At 38.7% G+C, this 19,203-nt stretch overlaps 2 protein-coding genes across 3 annotated transcripts in view; both read right to left on the bottom strand.

Annotated features, from left to right (window-relative positions):
- Positions 1 to 19,203, bottom strand: part of LOC101746922 (NADH dehydrogenase [ubiquinone] 1 alpha subcomplex subunit 7) — a 364,870-nt gene that overhangs the window by 1,706 nt on the left and 343,961 nt on the right. The window lies entirely within an intron of this gene.
- LOC101747054 (cytosolic 10-formyltetrahydrofolate dehydrogenase) overlaps positions 785 to 19,203 on the bottom strand; it is a 25,461-nt gene continuing 7,042 nt past the window's right edge. For both annotated transcript variants that reach the window (XM_038016376.2, XM_062672950.1), the window contains exons 6-17: positions 12,600 to 12,751; positions 11,279 to 11,397; positions 10,479 to 10,742; positions 9,292 to 9,730; positions 8,432 to 8,597; positions 7,430 to 7,757; positions 6,742 to 6,904; positions 5,394 to 5,512; positions 4,528 to 4,725; positions 3,319 to 3,491; positions 1,531 to 1,730; positions 785 to 1,023 (exon numbers count right to left, since the gene is read on the bottom strand). In XM_038016376.2, coding sequence (XP_037872304.1) covers positions 968 to 1,023; positions 1,531 to 1,730; positions 3,319 to 3,491; positions 4,528 to 4,725; positions 5,394 to 5,512; positions 6,742 to 6,904; positions 7,430 to 7,757; positions 8,432 to 8,597; positions 9,292 to 9,730; positions 10,479 to 10,742; positions 11,279 to 11,397; positions 12,600 to 12,751 — 2,377 coding nt within the window. In that variant the 3' untranslated portion in view covers positions 785 to 967. The remainder of the gene's footprint in view (positions 1,024 to 1,530; positions 1,731 to 3,318; positions 3,492 to 4,527; positions 4,726 to 5,393; positions 5,513 to 6,741; positions 6,905 to 7,429; positions 7,758 to 8,431; positions 8,598 to 9,291; positions 9,731 to 10,478; positions 10,743 to 11,278; positions 11,398 to 12,599; positions 12,752 to 19,203) is intronic.

Here is a 19,203-nt window from a genome sequence, read left to right as displayed (position 1 = left end):
ATCTTCATTTCAGACTTTATCGCTTTTATGCTCTATAATGACAAGCAACCGTTATGCAAGAACGAAGCGTCGACATCTATTTCATCGTTATCATATACTAGCGACCCGCCCTCGCTTCGCTTCGGAAATATTAAAACACACATGAAACCAAAAAAATTAAAAAAGTAGCCTATGTTCATCAGGGACAATATCGGCTTCTAATGGAAAAATAATTTTTCAAATCGGTCCAGTAGTTTCGGAGCCTATTCGAAACAAACAAACAAACGAATCTTTCCTCTTTATAATATTAGTATAGATATAGATTGTGAAGTTTGTACTACTCGTATCATACAACTAGTAGCTTTGTTTTTATTATCTAGTCGGCCTAGCGTACTATATACTATTCGGGTCAAGATAAGATCAGGGAATCAGTAATTTTTATCAACTTGAGATTTTCATTCTAAGATTTATAATATGTGAAAATTTCACGGAAGATAAAAATCCCGGCTTTTTAAATCTTTTCCCGTCTTTTTAAATCTTGATAAAAACTACAAGGATTTGAAAATCAAGGCGCACGGTTCGGCTAAAGGACCACGCGGCTCACTTTTATACGCGTTTTGTTTGATAGCTGCAATGTGTAGCTTGTAGGGAGCATTTACGTTGGAACCCTCACGCGTCTCACGGGTGATCCGTGAGGCCGGAACGGTTCAGTAAGATAAGGCTCACCAATGAGCACCGTGGCCTGAATGAAAATACTCGATTTTTCATGCGATGTTCAATGTGTTAACATAAAAAAAAAAACGAGTTATTAAAAGAAAATAATTTTATTGAAACGTCCAGATATTGTAAAAATACTAATTATGACTGCTACATCGAGTCCATTTTCGGTCAATCCTTATACATACACAAACAAAATCTTAATTACTAATACAAAATATTTACAAGGAAATGTACAATATTCACAAAAAAAAAATTATTGAATAAAACTTTAATATTCTATTGTCACGCATTTCGTTTTCAGATATTCGTTGAGAGCGTCTTGGCCTGCAACAAAAGAAGAATACAATTATTTAGGTTAATTTGGAACACGATGTAAATGGATCTTTGGAAAGAGACAATCGCCGAATTTCCGCTTCGTAGAGCGTCATCTCTGTCGCACAAAACACTAACAGTCCGCTGTCTATTTTTTTTTCTACCTATTCTACTAATCTCGAGGGGTTATTCTAGATTCACCGAACTAGTATGTGAGCTCGTGGGGCTCAAACCTGGCGTTGTTGCTAACACGAACCCTAGCAAGAACCTTTTTTCTTTTTTTTATTGCTTAGATGGGTGGACGAGCTCACAGCCCACCTGGTGTTAAGTGGTTACTGGAGCCCATAGACATCTACGACGCAAATGCGCTACCCAGCGTGAAATATAAGTTCTAAGGTCTCAAGTATAGTTACAACGGCTGCCCTGCCCTTCAAACCGAAACGGGGTGGTGGTACCTACCCGTGCGGACTCACAAGAGGTCCTACCACCAGTAAAAACTACGCAGCACCCGAGACTTACCCAAGTCCTTTCCGAAGCCGGACTGCTTGAAGCCTCCGAAGGGCGCCGCCACGTCGGTCTTGTTGTACGTGTTGACGAACACCGTGCCCGCGTCGATGCGCTCGGCGAACTGCAGCGCCCGCGACACGTCCCGCGTGAACACGCCGCTCGCGAGCCCATACTCCGTGTTGTTCGCGCGACGGATCACGTCCTCCAAATTCCTGTGACAAACATGGAGTTTTTAATACGCTTTTATAAAGGCTTCGTCAAACAGAACGCGTACTTAGCGCTGCGTTTTAAACGTCGCGCTCTTTTCATGATACACAAATTGACTAGATGAACCCAACGCTCCTTGACGCAACGCATTCGCCAAATCATTGTACCTTTCGATAGCAGTGTGATTAAAACTATTAAGATGTCGAGTGATTCAGATGTGGCATTGTATAAGCATGGGTATTTTCTAACAATTTCTATAAATTTTTCGGGCATTACCCAGTATTTTAATGCACATTCACTCGGACGCTAAAATAAAATTTGTAAAAAATTACATTGCCTGAAGTCAAAGCGTCCTAACGCCGCGACAGAGCGTTGCGTAATGCTAGCGGTGGCGCTCTGTTTGACAGTATATTACCACAGTAGTACAACACATCTCACATCACATAGCGCGCCGTCAGTTTAACGCTCTGACGCGCGCTAAATACGCATTCTGTTTGACGAAGCCTTTAGCTTCAGACGTATGTATGTTCGTAAAGGAATCTTTGAACATGATTTTGACCCCCTTCAAAACGTCGGATCAACTCGAAATTTGGTATACTTATTAAGGATCGATGACAATTCAATGCAATTTTTTTTTTTTTTTAAATTTAAATTCAATTAAAAAATGAAAAATAAATAATAGTTTAAAAAAACTATTATAACAAAATGCGCTTTTATAGAAAATACAACTAAGAAATAGAATATTTTTTTTAATAAATTGGAATTTAAAATAGTGTAAGAAAAAATGATTTTATTGTAAAAAGGCGTAGGGTACTTTTCAGGATATTATCAAAATAGCCCTTCTACTCATATCTGTTCATAAAATATATATAACTACTGATACCATGCACCCCACGCCAGAGAAACCGTTAATAAACCACCTTTATTGCATATTTAAGCCTGAAGAAACACTAAATAGACAAGAAAAAATTTTTTTTATTGTTTAGATGCGTGAACGAGCTCACAGCCCACCTGATATTAAGTGGTTACTGGAGCCCATAGACATCTACAACGTAAATGCGCCACCCCCCTTGAGATATAAGTTCTAAGGTCTCAGTATAGTTACAACGGCTGCCCCACCCTTCAAACCGAAACGCATTACTGCTTCACGGCAGAAATAGGCGAGGCGGTGGTACCTACCCGTGCAGACTCACAAGAGGTCCTACCACCAGTAATTACGCAAATTATAATTTTGCGGGTTTGATTTTTATTACACGAAGTCAATCGTGAACAATTGTTAAGTACGTATTTCATGAGAAAAATTGGTACCCGCCTGCGGGATTCAAACATCGGTGCATCGCTACATACGAATGCACCGGACGTCTTATCCTTTAGGTCACGACGACGACAAACGAAAAAAATTAAAACAAATCACACAACTTCACTCCTCGCGGTCCCGCCAAAAAGTCCATATTTACCGATTTACACTCGGAGACTCGCATACGGCCCACCTGATGGTAATTGGTTACCGTCGCCTATGGACTTCAGCAATGCCAGGAGCAGAGCCAAGCCGCGGCCTACCTATACCTAGCTTAATAGAAACGGGACACTAACTTGCTGCTGAACTTGCTGATGATCATGATGGGTCCAAACGATTCCTCCTTGGCGATGTACATCTCGTCTGTGACGTCGGTAAAGACAGTCGGCTGGAAGAAATAGCCTTTTCTATCCACCCTCTTGCCTCCGTACACTAGCTTGGCACCTTCTTTGACGCCACGCTCGCAGTACTGGGGGATGAAGTTTTATTTATATTATTTATTTATTTATTTATTTATTACACTTCATGTAAAATTTACATTGGCGGACTTACATTGGCACTACCATTGGCACTACTAAATTTACACACATTTACAGAGTAAATAGTGGTAGGTGCAATGAAATTGATATTAAGTTATAAATACACTCATACATACATACATACATACATACATATAATGGTTATATATGATATTTTATATAATATGCTTTTGCTATAGGCGAGTCACATGACCAGTGACCTATTATTGGAGTCCGTAGGCATCAAAATGTAGATATTATTATCGAGATGTGAAGTCAAAAATCTGTCTGCCCCATTCATCAGCCGGTAGGAATACAAAGGCAGTGATACTCAACTTTGAGGAGTTAGAGTAGCACTTTACTTTCCATTACCAGTGGTGGGGCGTATAGTGAGACCGCACCACCATCTTGCCTATCTATACATAGCATAGCATTCCGGTATGAAGATCACACCATATTTTTCTCTATTTTTTTATGACATAGATAGGTGGACGAGCTCACAGCCCATCTGGTGTTAGGTGGTTAATGGAGCCCATAGACATCTACAATGTAAATGCCGCCACCCATGTCTCAATATAGTTACAACGGTTGTCCCACCCTTCACGACCGAAAACGCATTTCACTGCTGTTTCACGGCAGAAATAGGCAGAAACTCTCTTTGACTCCAAACTAAAATTCCATGTACATACGTGGGAAGCATATAATGATATACATACCTATATTAAAAAATATTTAGTTATTTATCGGACAAAAAGAGCAAATCTGTGCGTCATACGAATATTTGCGGAGCTTTAAACTTTCAACTAACAAGAATCAATTACAGAAACAATTACAATACAGAGACTAGAACTCATATCTCAAGGTGGGTAGCGGAATTTACGTTGTAAATGTCTATGGGCTTCAGTAACCATTTAACACCAGGTGGGCTATCAGATCTTGCATCCATTTGCGTAAAAAGAAAACAAAAGAAGAAAAAAAATAGTTTACCTCTATCAGTTTATCCATATGCGCCTTATGGTTCTGGGGTCCGTGTGAAGTGCCCCGGTGCAGTGGGTCGCCGATACGGATCTTCTCGGTCTCCTCTATAACGCGACGTACGAACTCGTCGTGTATCGTCTCTTCAACGAACAACCGACCTGCTGCTATGCAATTCTCGCCTTTATTGAAGAACACAGCTGCCATACCCTGATTCAAAAGAGAAAAAAAAATCTTTATATCCTTCTTTTTAGTTAGTTTTTAAGTATGGCAATTGTCTTCATGAGACGCCATTGTTGCCAGTTTATAAAAAAAAACATTTAAATCTAATAAATATACGAATCTAATATATATATGAAACGAAATGAAATAAAGTTTATTAACTTGAGATAGTTAATAAACCTCCATTATTACAAATTTAAGCCTGTGTGCTTAGTGCGAGTTTTTTAACGTTCTCGATAGCGTAAAAGTTACTCAAATATGTATGGAGTTGGAACGTTCGAGTATGTTTGCCGCTAGGGGCGCTGTTGGAAACCAACCTTAAACCCAACCTTAAAAAAAACTGGCACTAAGCACACTGGAGAAACATTGAATTGACAAAATAAAACAATTCACATAACTTCGCCTTTCCCGCCAAAACTATCTTTCAAATACTAAGCCACAACTGTGGTTCTTAACTGTATTAAGATAAGGATTGTTTTTAATTCGCCTTTAGGTAATGGAACGGGTACACTGTAATCGAATTTTAAATTCTGCTTTTATTACCGTGCATTTTTTTTTATCAAAGATATAAAATTGCCATACGCCATTAATGTTCCGAGCCACGCGATGAACACGGTGATTCTACTCATGAGCACACACGACAACCCCATACTTACGTTTCTGACGGCTTTGTCCAGATCGCAGTCTTCGAATATAACGAGAGGCGACTTGCCTCCTAGCTCCAACGACACCTTCTTCATATTCGATGCTGCACACGACTTCATTATGGTTTGACCTACGAAACAACTATTGGTGAACATGTGATTTGAGATTTAAAAGTTACTTCCAAGATCAATCAAAATCAAGGTATCGTTTTTTTTTCTTTTTTAATCCTATTAATTGAAGACATGAGTGAATGAAGGGCTTAAGTACCATTTTTAAGATCTTTGAGTTTTTACATTGAATGAAGGTGTTATGTGCCTATAAACCATATTAGACCTTAAAACTCCGGGCTTAAAGACTATTTTTAGAAATTGCATGTTATGAAGGGGTTTCGTACGAAGAAAAATTACAAGTACCTAACAAAAGTTTGTTGCCCGTTTTCTCAAAATTAACAAGTTGTATCATATCCCCTTCATCCTCTCATGTCTTCATATAAGTATTAATGTAACAGAATTGCATAAAAGAAAGGTGTTACGTGCCTATAAACCATATTAGACCTAAAAACTCCGGGTTTAAAGGCTATTTTTAGAAATTGTATGTGGTGAAGGAGTTATTTACGAAGAAAAAGTACGAATAACAAAAGTTTGTTGCCCATTTTCTCAAAATTAACAAATTTATTACAAAAGGAAATATGTTCCCTTCATCCACTCATGTCTTCAATTGCAAAACGACACGGTGACGTCACATGTGAAATTAATTACACAAATAAACACGTATATATGTGATCTCTTCGTTGCTCATTCAAACATTGTTCACACATAATTAGTTTTGTTGTTATCAGAGATTGAAATCTAACGGTATTCTGTCACACGAGATAATTATATCAGCTACTAGTCGTGCAGCAGCGAATGTTGTTGCGTTAATAGGGATGTCCGAAATGCAGTAAGGTATCGATATTTTTTGAAAATATCAATATCGATATCGGTATGATTTGACAGAGAATATACGTGCTAATCAATAGACATCTTTTTTAATAAATCAAGAACAACTATTAAGAAATTTTATAAAACTTAATTTTAAGAAACTTAAAAACCAAATTTTAAAACACAAATCGAATCGACCACAAGCAAAAAATACGTAAAATATAATTTGTTAAAAAGATGTTAGTATAAAAAAAGTATTCCTTTTTAGGATATAAAACATATAAATTTTTATTTGTTTGAAAAAAATATTATTATCGTTTTTTATACCAATTTTATATCGTACATCGATGTATCGATGTGTTAAATATTGATACATTGAAAAAATAATCTCAATATATCGATATGTTTTCAACAAGTCTATGCGTCAATATCACGTTACCGATGGGAGTGCTGCCTGTGAAGCCCAGCTTCCGGACGAGCGGATGGTCGGCGAGCGCCTGCCCGCACGCCGCGCCGCTCCCGGGGAGGATGTTCACGACGCCGGGGGGAACCCCCGCTCGGACGCACAGCTCGGCGAACTTCAACGCTGTCAGGGGGCACACCTGCACAAACAAATAGAGATAGTACATATCGACGCTTGAAAGGCAAACGTGACTAAGCGACAATGCGTGAACTTTACAGTAGATGGTGGTAGCATCTCTTGTGAGTCCACGGGGGTGAGTACCACCACCCTGCCTATTTGTACCGTGAAGAAGTAATGCGTTTCGGTTTTAAGGGTAGGGCAGCCGTTGGAACTATACTTGAGACCTTAGAACTTATATCTCAAGGTGGGTGGCGCATTTACGTTGTGGTTGTATATGGGCTCCAGTAACCACTTAACACCAGGGGGGCTGTGAGCTCGTCCACCCTGATCTGAAACGCGACCCACTGAGAATATCCGGCGAGAAACTCAGTGGGCTGTGTCTGTGGGTTAATTTATCCGCCGAGTCCTTCGTCGCAAGCGACGGGTTCGACGAGAACGATGACCGGTTCTTGAGGTACCTAAAAGCATCGTTAGTGGATCGGAAGGATCCGTAATGACGTGTTTTGGGCAAGCGGATCCGTATATAATGTTTATAGTGACTCACCGCAGCGGGTTTCATGACGACAGTATTGCCAGCAGCGAGACAGGCCGCCATCTTCCACGACAGCATCATCAGCGGATAATTCCAGGGCGTTATTATCGCGCAAACGCCGATCGGCTCTTTTCTCGTGATGCACAGATTTCTGTTTGGCCTGGCGTGGTTTATGGGCACGGTGGCGCCTTGGATCTTGTCGCACCAGCCAGCGAAGTAGCGCCACGTGTCTATGGACATGCCCACGTGGGTTTTGAGTGCTAACGTGTAGACAGCTCCCGAGTCTATGGATTCGATTGTGGCCAGCTCCTCTTTGTGTTGTTCCATCAAATCTGCCAACCTTTAAAATAAACTTTTAGTATGTTAGGTTATCGAAACCAATTTCTCAATTTACAAATAGAACGTAATTTATATAACTACAAGCCGTACTCACCCGCTTCGCTGGGCATTTAAAATTAAGATTATTATTTATTGTCATTATTATTAATTAGGGAGTCCAACGCTCATATAAATATTAGCCTATCCATTAAGTACATGTATTTTCTACATGGATACCAAGTTTCAAGTCCACCGGATGCATGGTTCAGTAGTTATAACGGAACACCGTAAAAACCACTGTAGATTTATATATTAGTATAGATTATTTAATATTGTTTTAGTCGATACCTCGAATCTTCCTCGACTCTACTTAATCGAATTCAAGGTAATCAATTCCCTTTGCTGAGTTCTTTAGAAAGAAATGAAATACACTTGACGATGCCCGAATTTTTTTCTGAACCGAGAAGAAAATGAACTCAAGGTATATCACGGGACATATGCTACCATACTACTAACGTTTGAACCAGATCTGATTATTGTCAATGTAGATCTTCAAGGAGTTTTAAACCATGATCTATATGTTTTGGAATAACACCAGTTGTGGACAATACTAAAGGGATAATGTTTTACTTTTTATTGTTTCCAGATTCTTAAAACTAAATCTTTAAGGTGTTATCATTATTATTATTAACTTACTTAAATAAGATTTGTGCTCTCTCACGGGCACTGATCTTGGACCATTCCCCTTCATCGAACGCCTTCTTAGCGGCCCGCACTGCCTTGTCAACGTCGTTGGGCGAGGCGCTTTGCACTTTACAGATCACGCTCTCGTCCGTTGGATTGATCAGGGTCAAGGTTTTACCTGAAAAACGATTTTGAGTTTTAAACTCGGATACCGCGAGGTGCATTATGCTATAAACTGTTGAATAAGTGAAGTTTTTATTAAATATACAGCTCAGGTTTAAATCTCCGTTATTATGAGATAGCTGAAATGGTTGTATGTTTGAATAGACATAGCGTGGATGAGGCTGCACGCGAGACTTTACTGGTGGTAGAACTTAACGAAGATAATGAAAAATAGTATTAGAGAAGAGCATGTGCTTTCAAACATATGAATATATTTGGCTGACTAAAACACACCAACACGCGTTATGTGTTGAGGATTTTCCTCTCTGCAGTATCTCCAGACTGGGGCAGTTCTGAGGCCTAGCTAATGCATGAGCTTTTGCACTCTTCAATTACGATAATTATCGGGACTCTTGATATATCGGTTCATCGAATGCTTTCAGTGGTACTTTCGCATTACCTCTTGTGAGTCCGCACGGATAGGTACCACCGCCCCGCCTACTTCTGCCGTGAAGCAGTAATGCGTTTCGGTTTGAAGGGTAGGGCAGCTGTTGTAACTAACTATATTTGAGACCTTAGAACTATCTCAAGGTGGGTGGCGCATTTACGTCGTAGATGTCTATGGGCTCCAGTAACCACTTAACACCAGGTGGGCTGTGAGCTCGACCAACCGACCAAGAAGAATTTCATAAATCAATGGTACTACTCACCACTGTCAGCGTTCACGAACTCGCCATTAATAAACAGCTGTGTCGGGAATTTAATCTTCATTTTATTGACCTCCATTTCGAGTCCCTCATAAACAACCTCTTTTGTATCCGAGCCGCCTCTCGCCTTCAACACGGCCACACTATAGAACTCTTCAAACGTGGTGTTCATGTATACATCCTCATTCTGGAGCTCCACGTTCGCCAAGTCCTTGACTTCTTCGACCAGCCTCACGACGTCCATAGAGCCGGCTCCGGATGCGAAGAAGTCGGTGTGGTTTTCGATTTCAATGCGAAGAATCGCCCTCCACACCTCGCGGCAGCTCTCCACGAACTTTAACTCATCCGAATTCAGTTCTATAGAGATCTTCTCTTCGCTAGCTTTGAAGAAGTTTTGAGCGTTGATCATCTTCCCGTTAACTTTTAGCCTCTGTATGTTGAGCTGTTGGCAGTGGGGGGAAACTTAGAAAGCTTAGCTTTTTCGATGCTTTTATACATGCACATCACTTTATAAACACACAAACATAAACTCTTCTTCTTTTTGCGTTATGTGGGCGACATGTCTTCTCTTATCATTCAGGTCTATCATCATCTCTGCCTTCATAATCTTACGCTCCGTTCCTCATATTACCGTCTACTTTCATACTTACTTTCATACACTCTATACATAATATATATACTGACAGTTAAAACACACAACATTTTTACTGGCGGTAGGACCTCTTGTGAGTCCGCGTGGGTAGGTACCACCACCCTGCCTATCTCTGCCGTGAAGCAGTAATGCGTTTCGGTTTGAAGGGTGGGGCAGGCGTTGTAACTGTACTGAGACCTTAAAACTGATATCTCAAGGTGGGTGGCGCATTTACGTCGTAGATGTCTATGGGCTCCAGTAACCACTTCACACCAGGTGGGCTGAGAGATCGTCCACTCATCTAAGTAATAAATAAGAAAAAAACAGACAAGACGAGAAATACAGTTATGGTGGAGCACATTGTACGCTTGGGTAGGTGCAGTCATTCGAATTAATTCTACCGCAAAACCATCATACGCCTTCATTATGACGCCTATGAGTTCCACTGATTATTTAACAGCCAATAGATCGTGAGCTCTTTCAGCGAAATAACCTACTTTTTACTACCGTCTAATTGAATCTAAACTAGTTGAACGGATGTGGGAATATACAAACTCACCCTAACTCCATCATTGGCAGTAACAAGTAAGCCGGCTTCGTGGACCACGGCTGGTTTATTAAGGCCTGTTATATACAGTTTATCTCCTTCGGTCTCATATTCAGATTGCCAGAGGGAGGATCCGAAGAATTTTATCTCAATTTTTTCACCGTCTCCGATTATCCCCTCTTTGGTCTGAGGTTCGATGAAGGAGGTGGCTCCCGGTGATGAGTCCAGTCCTCGCACGAAGTTGTGCAGAGCCAGCCCTCCTTTGCTCCAATCGATCTGGTAATTTGATTTTACTTAGTATACTATACTAGCCGTACTCTCCCGCTTCGCTGGGCATTTAAAATTAACATTATTATTTATTGTCATTATTATTATAGGGAGTCCAACACTCATATAAATATTAGCCTATCCATTAAGTACATGTGTTTTCTACATGGATACCAAGTTTCAAGTCAATCGGATGCATGGTTCAGTAGTTATAACGGAACATCCGTAAAAACCACTGTAGATTTATATATTAGTATAGATTTTTAAGGCAAAAATTCGCGAGGCATAGACAAATATTTTAAGTTTTTTTCCTTAGTTTTTCCTCTAATTTCATGGCCGTGTATCTTTCAGAGAAAATCAGTAACAATAGAACATAAAAGAAAATAATAAAGAGAGTGCCTAATTATAGCAGCTTTTGACTGTAATTATTTATTAATACTTGCAAAATATATGAGTGCTTTCAAAATATTTGTATATACAAAACTAACCATTTGGCTCTTACAAATTATCATATTATTATTATTTTTAAAACAATTGTATTTTACCAGATGAGTTTCAGGTTTGAAAAGAGCTGGGTCGTATGTGGCGCCTTCTTCAGACTGCTTGATTTTAGGAGCCACACCATTCGCAACCATGTTGACGGCTTCAGCTAAGGCTTTGATACCTGAAATTAGGATACGATTTGAAAAACTTCTCGAATATCGATATTAATGATTTTTAATCAAAGATAAATGTCAATTAGGAAGTTTAAGCTGGTTTTTTGTTTCAAAGTGTTGTATGTTCATTTATTCAGTACATTCCTCATAAAATGTTAACCAAAATATTTGTAAGGAATTAAGTAATGGTTGTTTGATTAGCTTTTTACAGCACCTATGGATCGCTGTAAATCATCATCACTACACAGTATAAAACAAAGTCGCTTTCTCTGTCCCTATGTATGCTTAAATCTTTAAAACTACGCAACGGATTTTGATGCGGTTTCTTGTAATAGATAGAGTGATTGAAGAGGAAGGTTTATATGTATAAAAAAATAAACAAAATGTGTGCAATTCACACGTGGTAGAAGTGAAACCTTCCAAAATTAAAATACAATTATCCTAAACGTCTTAAGTATATGTAAAATTTTGTCATTAGTAAATAATTGTAAGGTAGCGCCCTCTGTGAATTGATATTTTAATTTCACGTATAATCCTAAATTAAAATTCACTACAAGAGCTTTCATACACACGTTAGTATTAAAAAATCTCACAGATGGCGCTGTATTAAATAGTATGTATATTTCTGTCTCATTCTTTGCTGGCTTCATCCTACACATTTTTGTATTTGTGTCTCTTACCTGTCGTTTTTTCCGTTGCATCCGGTTTGAAATCACAACGATTCTAAAGAAGTTTTCACTTCAATAACATCCATTAAATAGTGGAGAAATCAATAATAAATTACAGTTTCCGAAACGAAGCGAGGGCGGGTCGCTAGTGATATATAAGCCAATCATTACCGAGACATAGCGATGTGTCAGAGATGTAGACAGTGAAGTGTAATAATATTAATAACTGGGAATAATTTAGGATTCACTGTGTTATGGGTACAAGAGACTGATAAACATACTTATATATGTTTAAATATATATGATATGATAATTAAATATATATGATAACAAACACCCAGACAAAGAGCAAAGGAACCTATTTTCTCGATGTGGGAATCGAACCCACGACCCTAGGCGCAACAGTCAGGAGTCCTGACTGTTGCGCCTGGTTATCGGTCCTGACTCAGGACCGATAACTACCGCGCCACCGAGTCAGTCAAAATGCGGCTAAATATAGTACTTAAAATAGTACTTAATAATTAATATAAGACTTTATTAACCTTCAGGATATAAGAATTTGTTGTAGATCGTGTCTACGGTGTCATCGATGGTTGTGGGATAGCTCTTTTGCAGTAATATGGGGCCGGTGTCTAAGCCGTCGTCCGCCCAAAATATGGAGAAGCCGCATGTAGTGTCACCCTCGATCAAGGTCCTGGAAACAATAGTAGGTATGTGTGGTACAGTTAGTCAATTAGAAATAATCAATACGTTGTATTAGGGGTTAAATTATGAAATTGCCGTTTTATCTATATATTAATTACGTGAAGCAAAAACCTTTGTACCCCTTTTTACGAAAAATGCGCGGACGAAGGAATATGAAATTTCCCACGCTTATAGAGAATATAGAAAAGGAGTGCAGAATGCTAACATTTTTTTAAAATTATGCGTTAATAATACATTAAATCAATAAGAAAACATTACACATACTACCATGTATTTGACACACACATACTCTTTGTTTATTGTCAAACTTTTGTTATTGCTTAAAGTCAAAAGTTTGTAGTCAAATTGAGGATAAGTTAATATTGTTTATCTTTCTTGGCGAAATCTGTCACTTTAGAAATATAATAGTCTTTCACAATAGAACCTTAATAATGTTCAAACTTATGATTACAATTCATTATAGTCAAATCTCGACTACAGCGGAACAACTAGTTGTAATAAGTACTTCGAATTGACATAGAACCTTCAGGGTTTGAGATTTTGAGCGAATTTTTTTTCAAATGGTACCTATGAGGTTCTTCTTATAAAAAACGTGCAACATTCGAGTATCGACTTTCAGTTGTTTTATTTTATTCAACTTAGACAAGAAACATGGATTCTTCGAAAATTCGAGTGATTTTTAAATACGAGTTCCGACGCGGAACTAACGCTGCAGAAACAGCTCGCAATATCAATGTTGCGTTTGGAGAGGGGACTGCTAATGAACGCACCGTGCGATTTTGGTTAAAGCGCTTTTTAATTTTTACATACATAGTAATTGAATTTGTCAATTAGAAAGAATTAAGCACGTTATATTTACCCAGTATAAAATTGATAGATATGTGTGCGTAAAATCACGTATCATAGAATCAAACCATCGTATTTATTACAGCAGATATTCTATGTATTATCCGGGCCATGTCTTTGTCATGATAAAATCCTATTCTAATGATAATATCTTATGGGTTAATTTAAACTATGAGCTATCTTTTTGTCCGTATTATTGTTACGCCGGTAAGAGTAACGCCATCTATCGCCGAATAGCCGAACGAATATCTAAGGTACTCGTAAAATCGAGAAGTACAACGCCATCTATTGTCAGATAGCAGAAACACGCATCGAGGCTACTCGACATGCCCAGAATGTACTCGATAAATCTAAGGATGTCGTATGGACTATAAAAGCGTTGCAGATATGGCATGCAGTTAGTAATTGGAACTACTCGAAGCGAAACAACGGATCACCTGAAGCGAAGCGGAAGAAGTGAACTACGATAAAGTGTTCTAAGTGTTGAATACAGTTTCAATTTATAGGTAGAATTTTTATTCATCCCGAACCCCAGCGCGTAAGATTGTATTTAAACAAATAAGTTGCATTTTTTTATTGCCCTTGTAGGCAGACGAGCACACCGTCGTTACCGTGGTTACCGTCGCCCATGGACTTCAGCAATGCCAGGGGCAGAGCCAAGCCGCTGCCTAAAAATCTTGCGTGCTTTAATAAAAAAGATACATTTTTTTTTATGTTTGATAATAAATCACAACGACCTAATGAAAGTCGCTGGGCCAACTTGGCTGCAAGTGGCAACGGACCGGCCGCACTGGACATCAATTGGAGAGGCCTATGTTCAGCAGTCGACAGTGGACAGGCCGAGATGATGATGATGATGATACAAATTTTTGACCATTATTATATTAGTATATTCTAGTATGTTCTTCAGTTTTCGCGAAACGTGGACATAATTACGTCTAATTTTACGGTTTAATTCCGCGTTTGTTATTGTCGTTATATTGTTACCGACGTTTCAAATACTTTGTACTTTTCGTGGTTCACGGATCACTTACTATACAGATTAGCAATACTTTACTATCGATTTATTTTTTATTTTTTTATTGCTTAGATGTGTGGACGAGCTCACAGCCCACCTGGTGTTAAGTGGTTACTGGAGCCCATAGACACCCACAACGTAAACGCGTCACCCACCTAGAGATATAAGTTCTAAGGTCTCAAGTATAGTTACAAAGGCTGTCCCGCCCTTCAAACCGAAACGCATTACTGCTTCACGGCAGAAATAGGCAGGGTGGTGGTACCTACCCGTCCGGACTCACAAGAGGTCCTACCACCAGTAAATTTGTTTTGTATTTAATCAATGAAACCTTTAAGTAGGACTATTGGGAAATATGTAACTATTACCTCTATGTCTGACATTGACGGTACTATGCCAGAAATCTATATATTAATACGTGAAGCAAAAACTTTGTATCCCTTTTTACGAAAATTGCGCGGACGGAGGAGTATAAAATTTTCCACACTTATAGACAATATAGAGAAGAAGTGCACAATACTAATATTTTTTTAAAATAATGCATAAAAGATACATTAAATCAATAAAGAAAACATTACACACGCTACATACCATGTATTTGACGCACACACGCATGCATACTATTTATTGTCAAACTTTTGTTCTTGACGTCTGTGGTTAAATTGAGAATAGATTAAATATTCTTTGTCTTTATCTATATTTTTCTATAGTGTATGTAGCCTTGGCGAAATTTGTGATTATAGTATGTGTACAAACTTACAATTCCAATTAATTATAGTCGAATTTCGACTATTGTGGGACCTCTAGTATTTTCTAAAATACGATCAACAGTAAAAAGTTTTCAAATTAATTGGGTCGTAGTGAATTTTTTCATTGTATTGTTATGAAAACGTTACGTAGCGTATGACCCAACAGATGGTGTTACTGATTCTTATGGACGTTAGCAATGCCAGGGGCATAGCCAAGCCACTGCCTTAGATAATGGGTACCTATTCGCTGGGTAGACTAAGGAGCTATTCCAGCTATAGTATATCTGATGGGTGAGCTCATAGGGCTCAACCTTCTTTTTTTATTGCTTAGATGGGTGGACGAGTTCTCAGCCCACCTGGTGTTAAGTGGTTATTGGAGCCCATAGACATCTACAACGTAAATGCGCCACCCACCTTGAGATATAAGTTCTAAGGTCTCAGTATAGTTACAACGGCTGCCCCGCCTTTGAAACCGAAACGCATTACTGCTTCACGGTAGAAATAGGCAACCTGAGAGAGTGTGCTAATACTGGCCTCAGAAAGAGCTTTAATAATATTAACAAGCTCATCAATATGATATCGAAAAGCACATAAACAGCATATCTTTATATATAATTCTATTAAGGCTTCGTCAAACAGAACGCGTAATTAGCGCGCGTCAGAATGCTAAACTGACGCCGCGCTATGACGCCGAGATATGTTGTACTACTATGGTAATATACCGTCAAACAGAGCCCCAGCGCTATAAGTAAGAAAAGAGCGCGACGCTAAAACGCAGCGCTAAGTACGCGTTCTGTTTGACGAAACCTTTATACGTGTGTATGTCACTGAACTCCTAAACGGCTGGACCGATTTGAATGAGTTTTTTGTATGCGTTTGGACGTCGCCCTGGATGATTTAGTTTCAAAAATCAGCCCGGCAAATGCCGTTGCAATCGGTATCTAGGTTATTTATATATACTACAACTAAAACAGACCAACTTGAATGAATTTTAGTGTATGCATTCACAGGACAATGTCTGTCGGGTCGGCTAGTTATATATTATTACCTCAAGTTTTAAGGTGGATGGCGGTATTGACGTTTTGTCTATGGGCATAAGTAACCGCGTAATACCAGATCGGCTGTAAGCCGGTACCGTCCATGAGCAGCAATTCAACTAATTACTATTCAAATTCTATTTCGCAACGGTTTTCATACATCGCGAAACACGTGTTAAAATGTAAATTATGAAAACAAAACGTATCTATTATTACGGACGCTAAATTAACCTTGAAGTTGGACGTAATTTTTAATGTTGTTACGAAGATTGTTGGGGTTTTTTTTATTGGTACGGAAAGAGCTAACGGTTTTGAGGTTCAGTTGTGACATGAACCCGTGGGCAGCACAATGCCACCTGGAGACGTGAGGTCGAAGTTGCATGTGCGTAATGGCGATCATTTTAGCTGGAGCGCATTATTGCTTTGCATTTAAGGCGACTTTGCTGTTGACGATTATTGAGATCTCACAACGTCATACAACAAACATTAGTAGTCATTTTTATATATCAACTAGCGACCCGCCCTCAATTGGCTTCGGAAACATAAAATTTTATTATTGATAGCTGAGTCCCGCGATATTACCCGCGGTTATTGTAGTACCGCGGGTGACGCCGCGGGACGAAGCTAGGCTAAATAAGTAGTAGCCTTAGTTACTCCTTATATCATTAGCTACCTATCAGTGAAAGTCTCGTCAAAATCGGTCCAGCCGTTCCAGAGATTAGCCGGAACAGACAGACAGACAGATAAAAATTGTAAAAAATGTTATTTTGGTGTATGTACCGTATATATATATATATATATATTCATATGCATGTCGTAAGAAGCGGTTACTTCAATATTGCAAACAGACACTAATTTTATTTAGATGTATATTCCTTTGCTTCTTGTTCTTATCAGGGATTTAGCATATAAGTTGCGAGCGGCCGAATGTCCTACGTCAAACCTCTTTGGAGTATATAATATCTCCACTAGTTTAACCATTGCTTTGTGTCATAGGGATGTGCTTTTTATGTTTCTTTTTTTGCTGTTCCATTTACTCCTTCGATTTTCGGTTCCATGTTTCGCATTATTGTAAACATTTATGCTAAAATTAAAATTTCTAAATACCAAAAGGACAAAAATATATTATATACTACATATTATATTGTATTCATTATTCCTTCCTTCTTTTGATTCGCTTTTAATGGTATCATACAGTATTAATGTGTAATTGTTTCCTCATCGTAGCTCGCTTAAACTCTAAACTAGCTCTATTTTCATAATTTTATTAAGGTTTTCCGTCATTGAATTTTAACAGTATCAAGTAATAATTTCGCATTTCGATCACAATATGATAAAAATATACGAATGAGTTTGCATTTTTTTGTAACGCCACATGACATTAAATATCAAATATACCCTATAATTAAATGTGGTTGGAGCTCTGAAGGTAGGAAGTAAATTGATCGTAATTGCAATAGAGATCGCCATGTAAAATTACTTTTTTATTTTTTTTACTGCGCAGTAAATTGCGTGCATACTGATGTTGTTGGACAACAGCTATGCTACACAGCAAAGTTCAAACCTAACTTGAAAAAAATACACGTCATATCGGCAAACACTGTAATGGGTTCATTCAAAGGTGGAATGGTACTTTTTTATTGCTCCTCGAGATGAAAAGGCTGTTCCGCGTATTGTACAAATGTATCTGCTTTTTTGATTGTTTTTTGAATGTAAATTGTGTTTTGGTGTGCAATAAAGTGTATTCTCTCTCTCTCTCTCTCCCTGCACTATAAATCGAAACGCATGACTGATTCGCATCAGTAATTTCTAGAGCGGTGGTATCTATCCGCGTGCGAGCTTACAGATATCTGCTATCAGTAAACGTCAATGGATAGCAGTAAGGTGGTAAAATGCATACAAAGCCTGCTATCCCCTCTTCGCCTTCATCACCTTTGCCACCCTTAAAGTACACCGGTCACCATCCTCGCCGAACCCATCGCTTGCGACGAAGGACTCGACGAGTAAATTAACCCACAGACACAGCCCACTGAGTTTCTCGCCGGATCTTCTCAGTGAGTCGCGTTTCGGATCCGGTGGTAGATTCTGCGAAGCACTGTTCTTGCTAGGGCACGTGTTAGCAACACTCCCGGTTTGAGCCCCGTGAGCTCACCTACACGTCAAGGTGAAGCTGAAATAGCCTCTCAAGGTTATCAGCATAGGTATGAAAAAGAAGAAGAATAGCTTAAAGTAAAAGTACCATTTGTTTTATTTAGATCAAAACCACACAGCCAAAATAGCTCTGCGAATTAATCACTTATATACAAATAAACAGATGTAAATACAGTAATAAAAAAATTCAATTAGAAACATGGGGATAGTATTATGTATATAGAAGAAATCTGGAAAACATCTGTATTTAATGTATGTCTGACTCACAAATCAAAATCGTAAAAGCAATTTTATTATATACCATTTATTTATTTATCGCTTGGATGTGTCAACGAGATAATGGTCCACCTGCTGTTAAGTGGTTACCGAAGCCGGTGGATATGGATGTCACAAAAAGCGTAAATTCCGCCGCCTATTTTTTAAATCGAAACGCATTACTGCTTCACGTCAGAAATAGATCGGGTGGTGGTTCCTACCAGTACTTAAAAACATGGTAACACAGATTGGCATTTGGACGATACATATAACGTTTTCGTTTCTAGAAATTACGATAAACTGTGAATTTACTGGTGGCAGGACCTCTAGTGAGTCCGTGCGGGTAGGTACCACCAACCTGCCTATTTCTGCCGTGAAGCAGTAAGGC

The sequence above is a fragment of the Bombyx mori genome, chromosome 16 (genome assembly GCF_030269925.1).
Source record: "Bombyx mori chromosome 16, ASM3026992v2".
NCBI lineage: Eukaryota > Metazoa > Arthropoda > Insecta > Lepidoptera > Bombycidae > Bombyx > Bombyx mori.
Note: the sequence above shows the minus strand (reverse complement) of the source record. Positions and strands in the feature narration are given on the sequence as shown.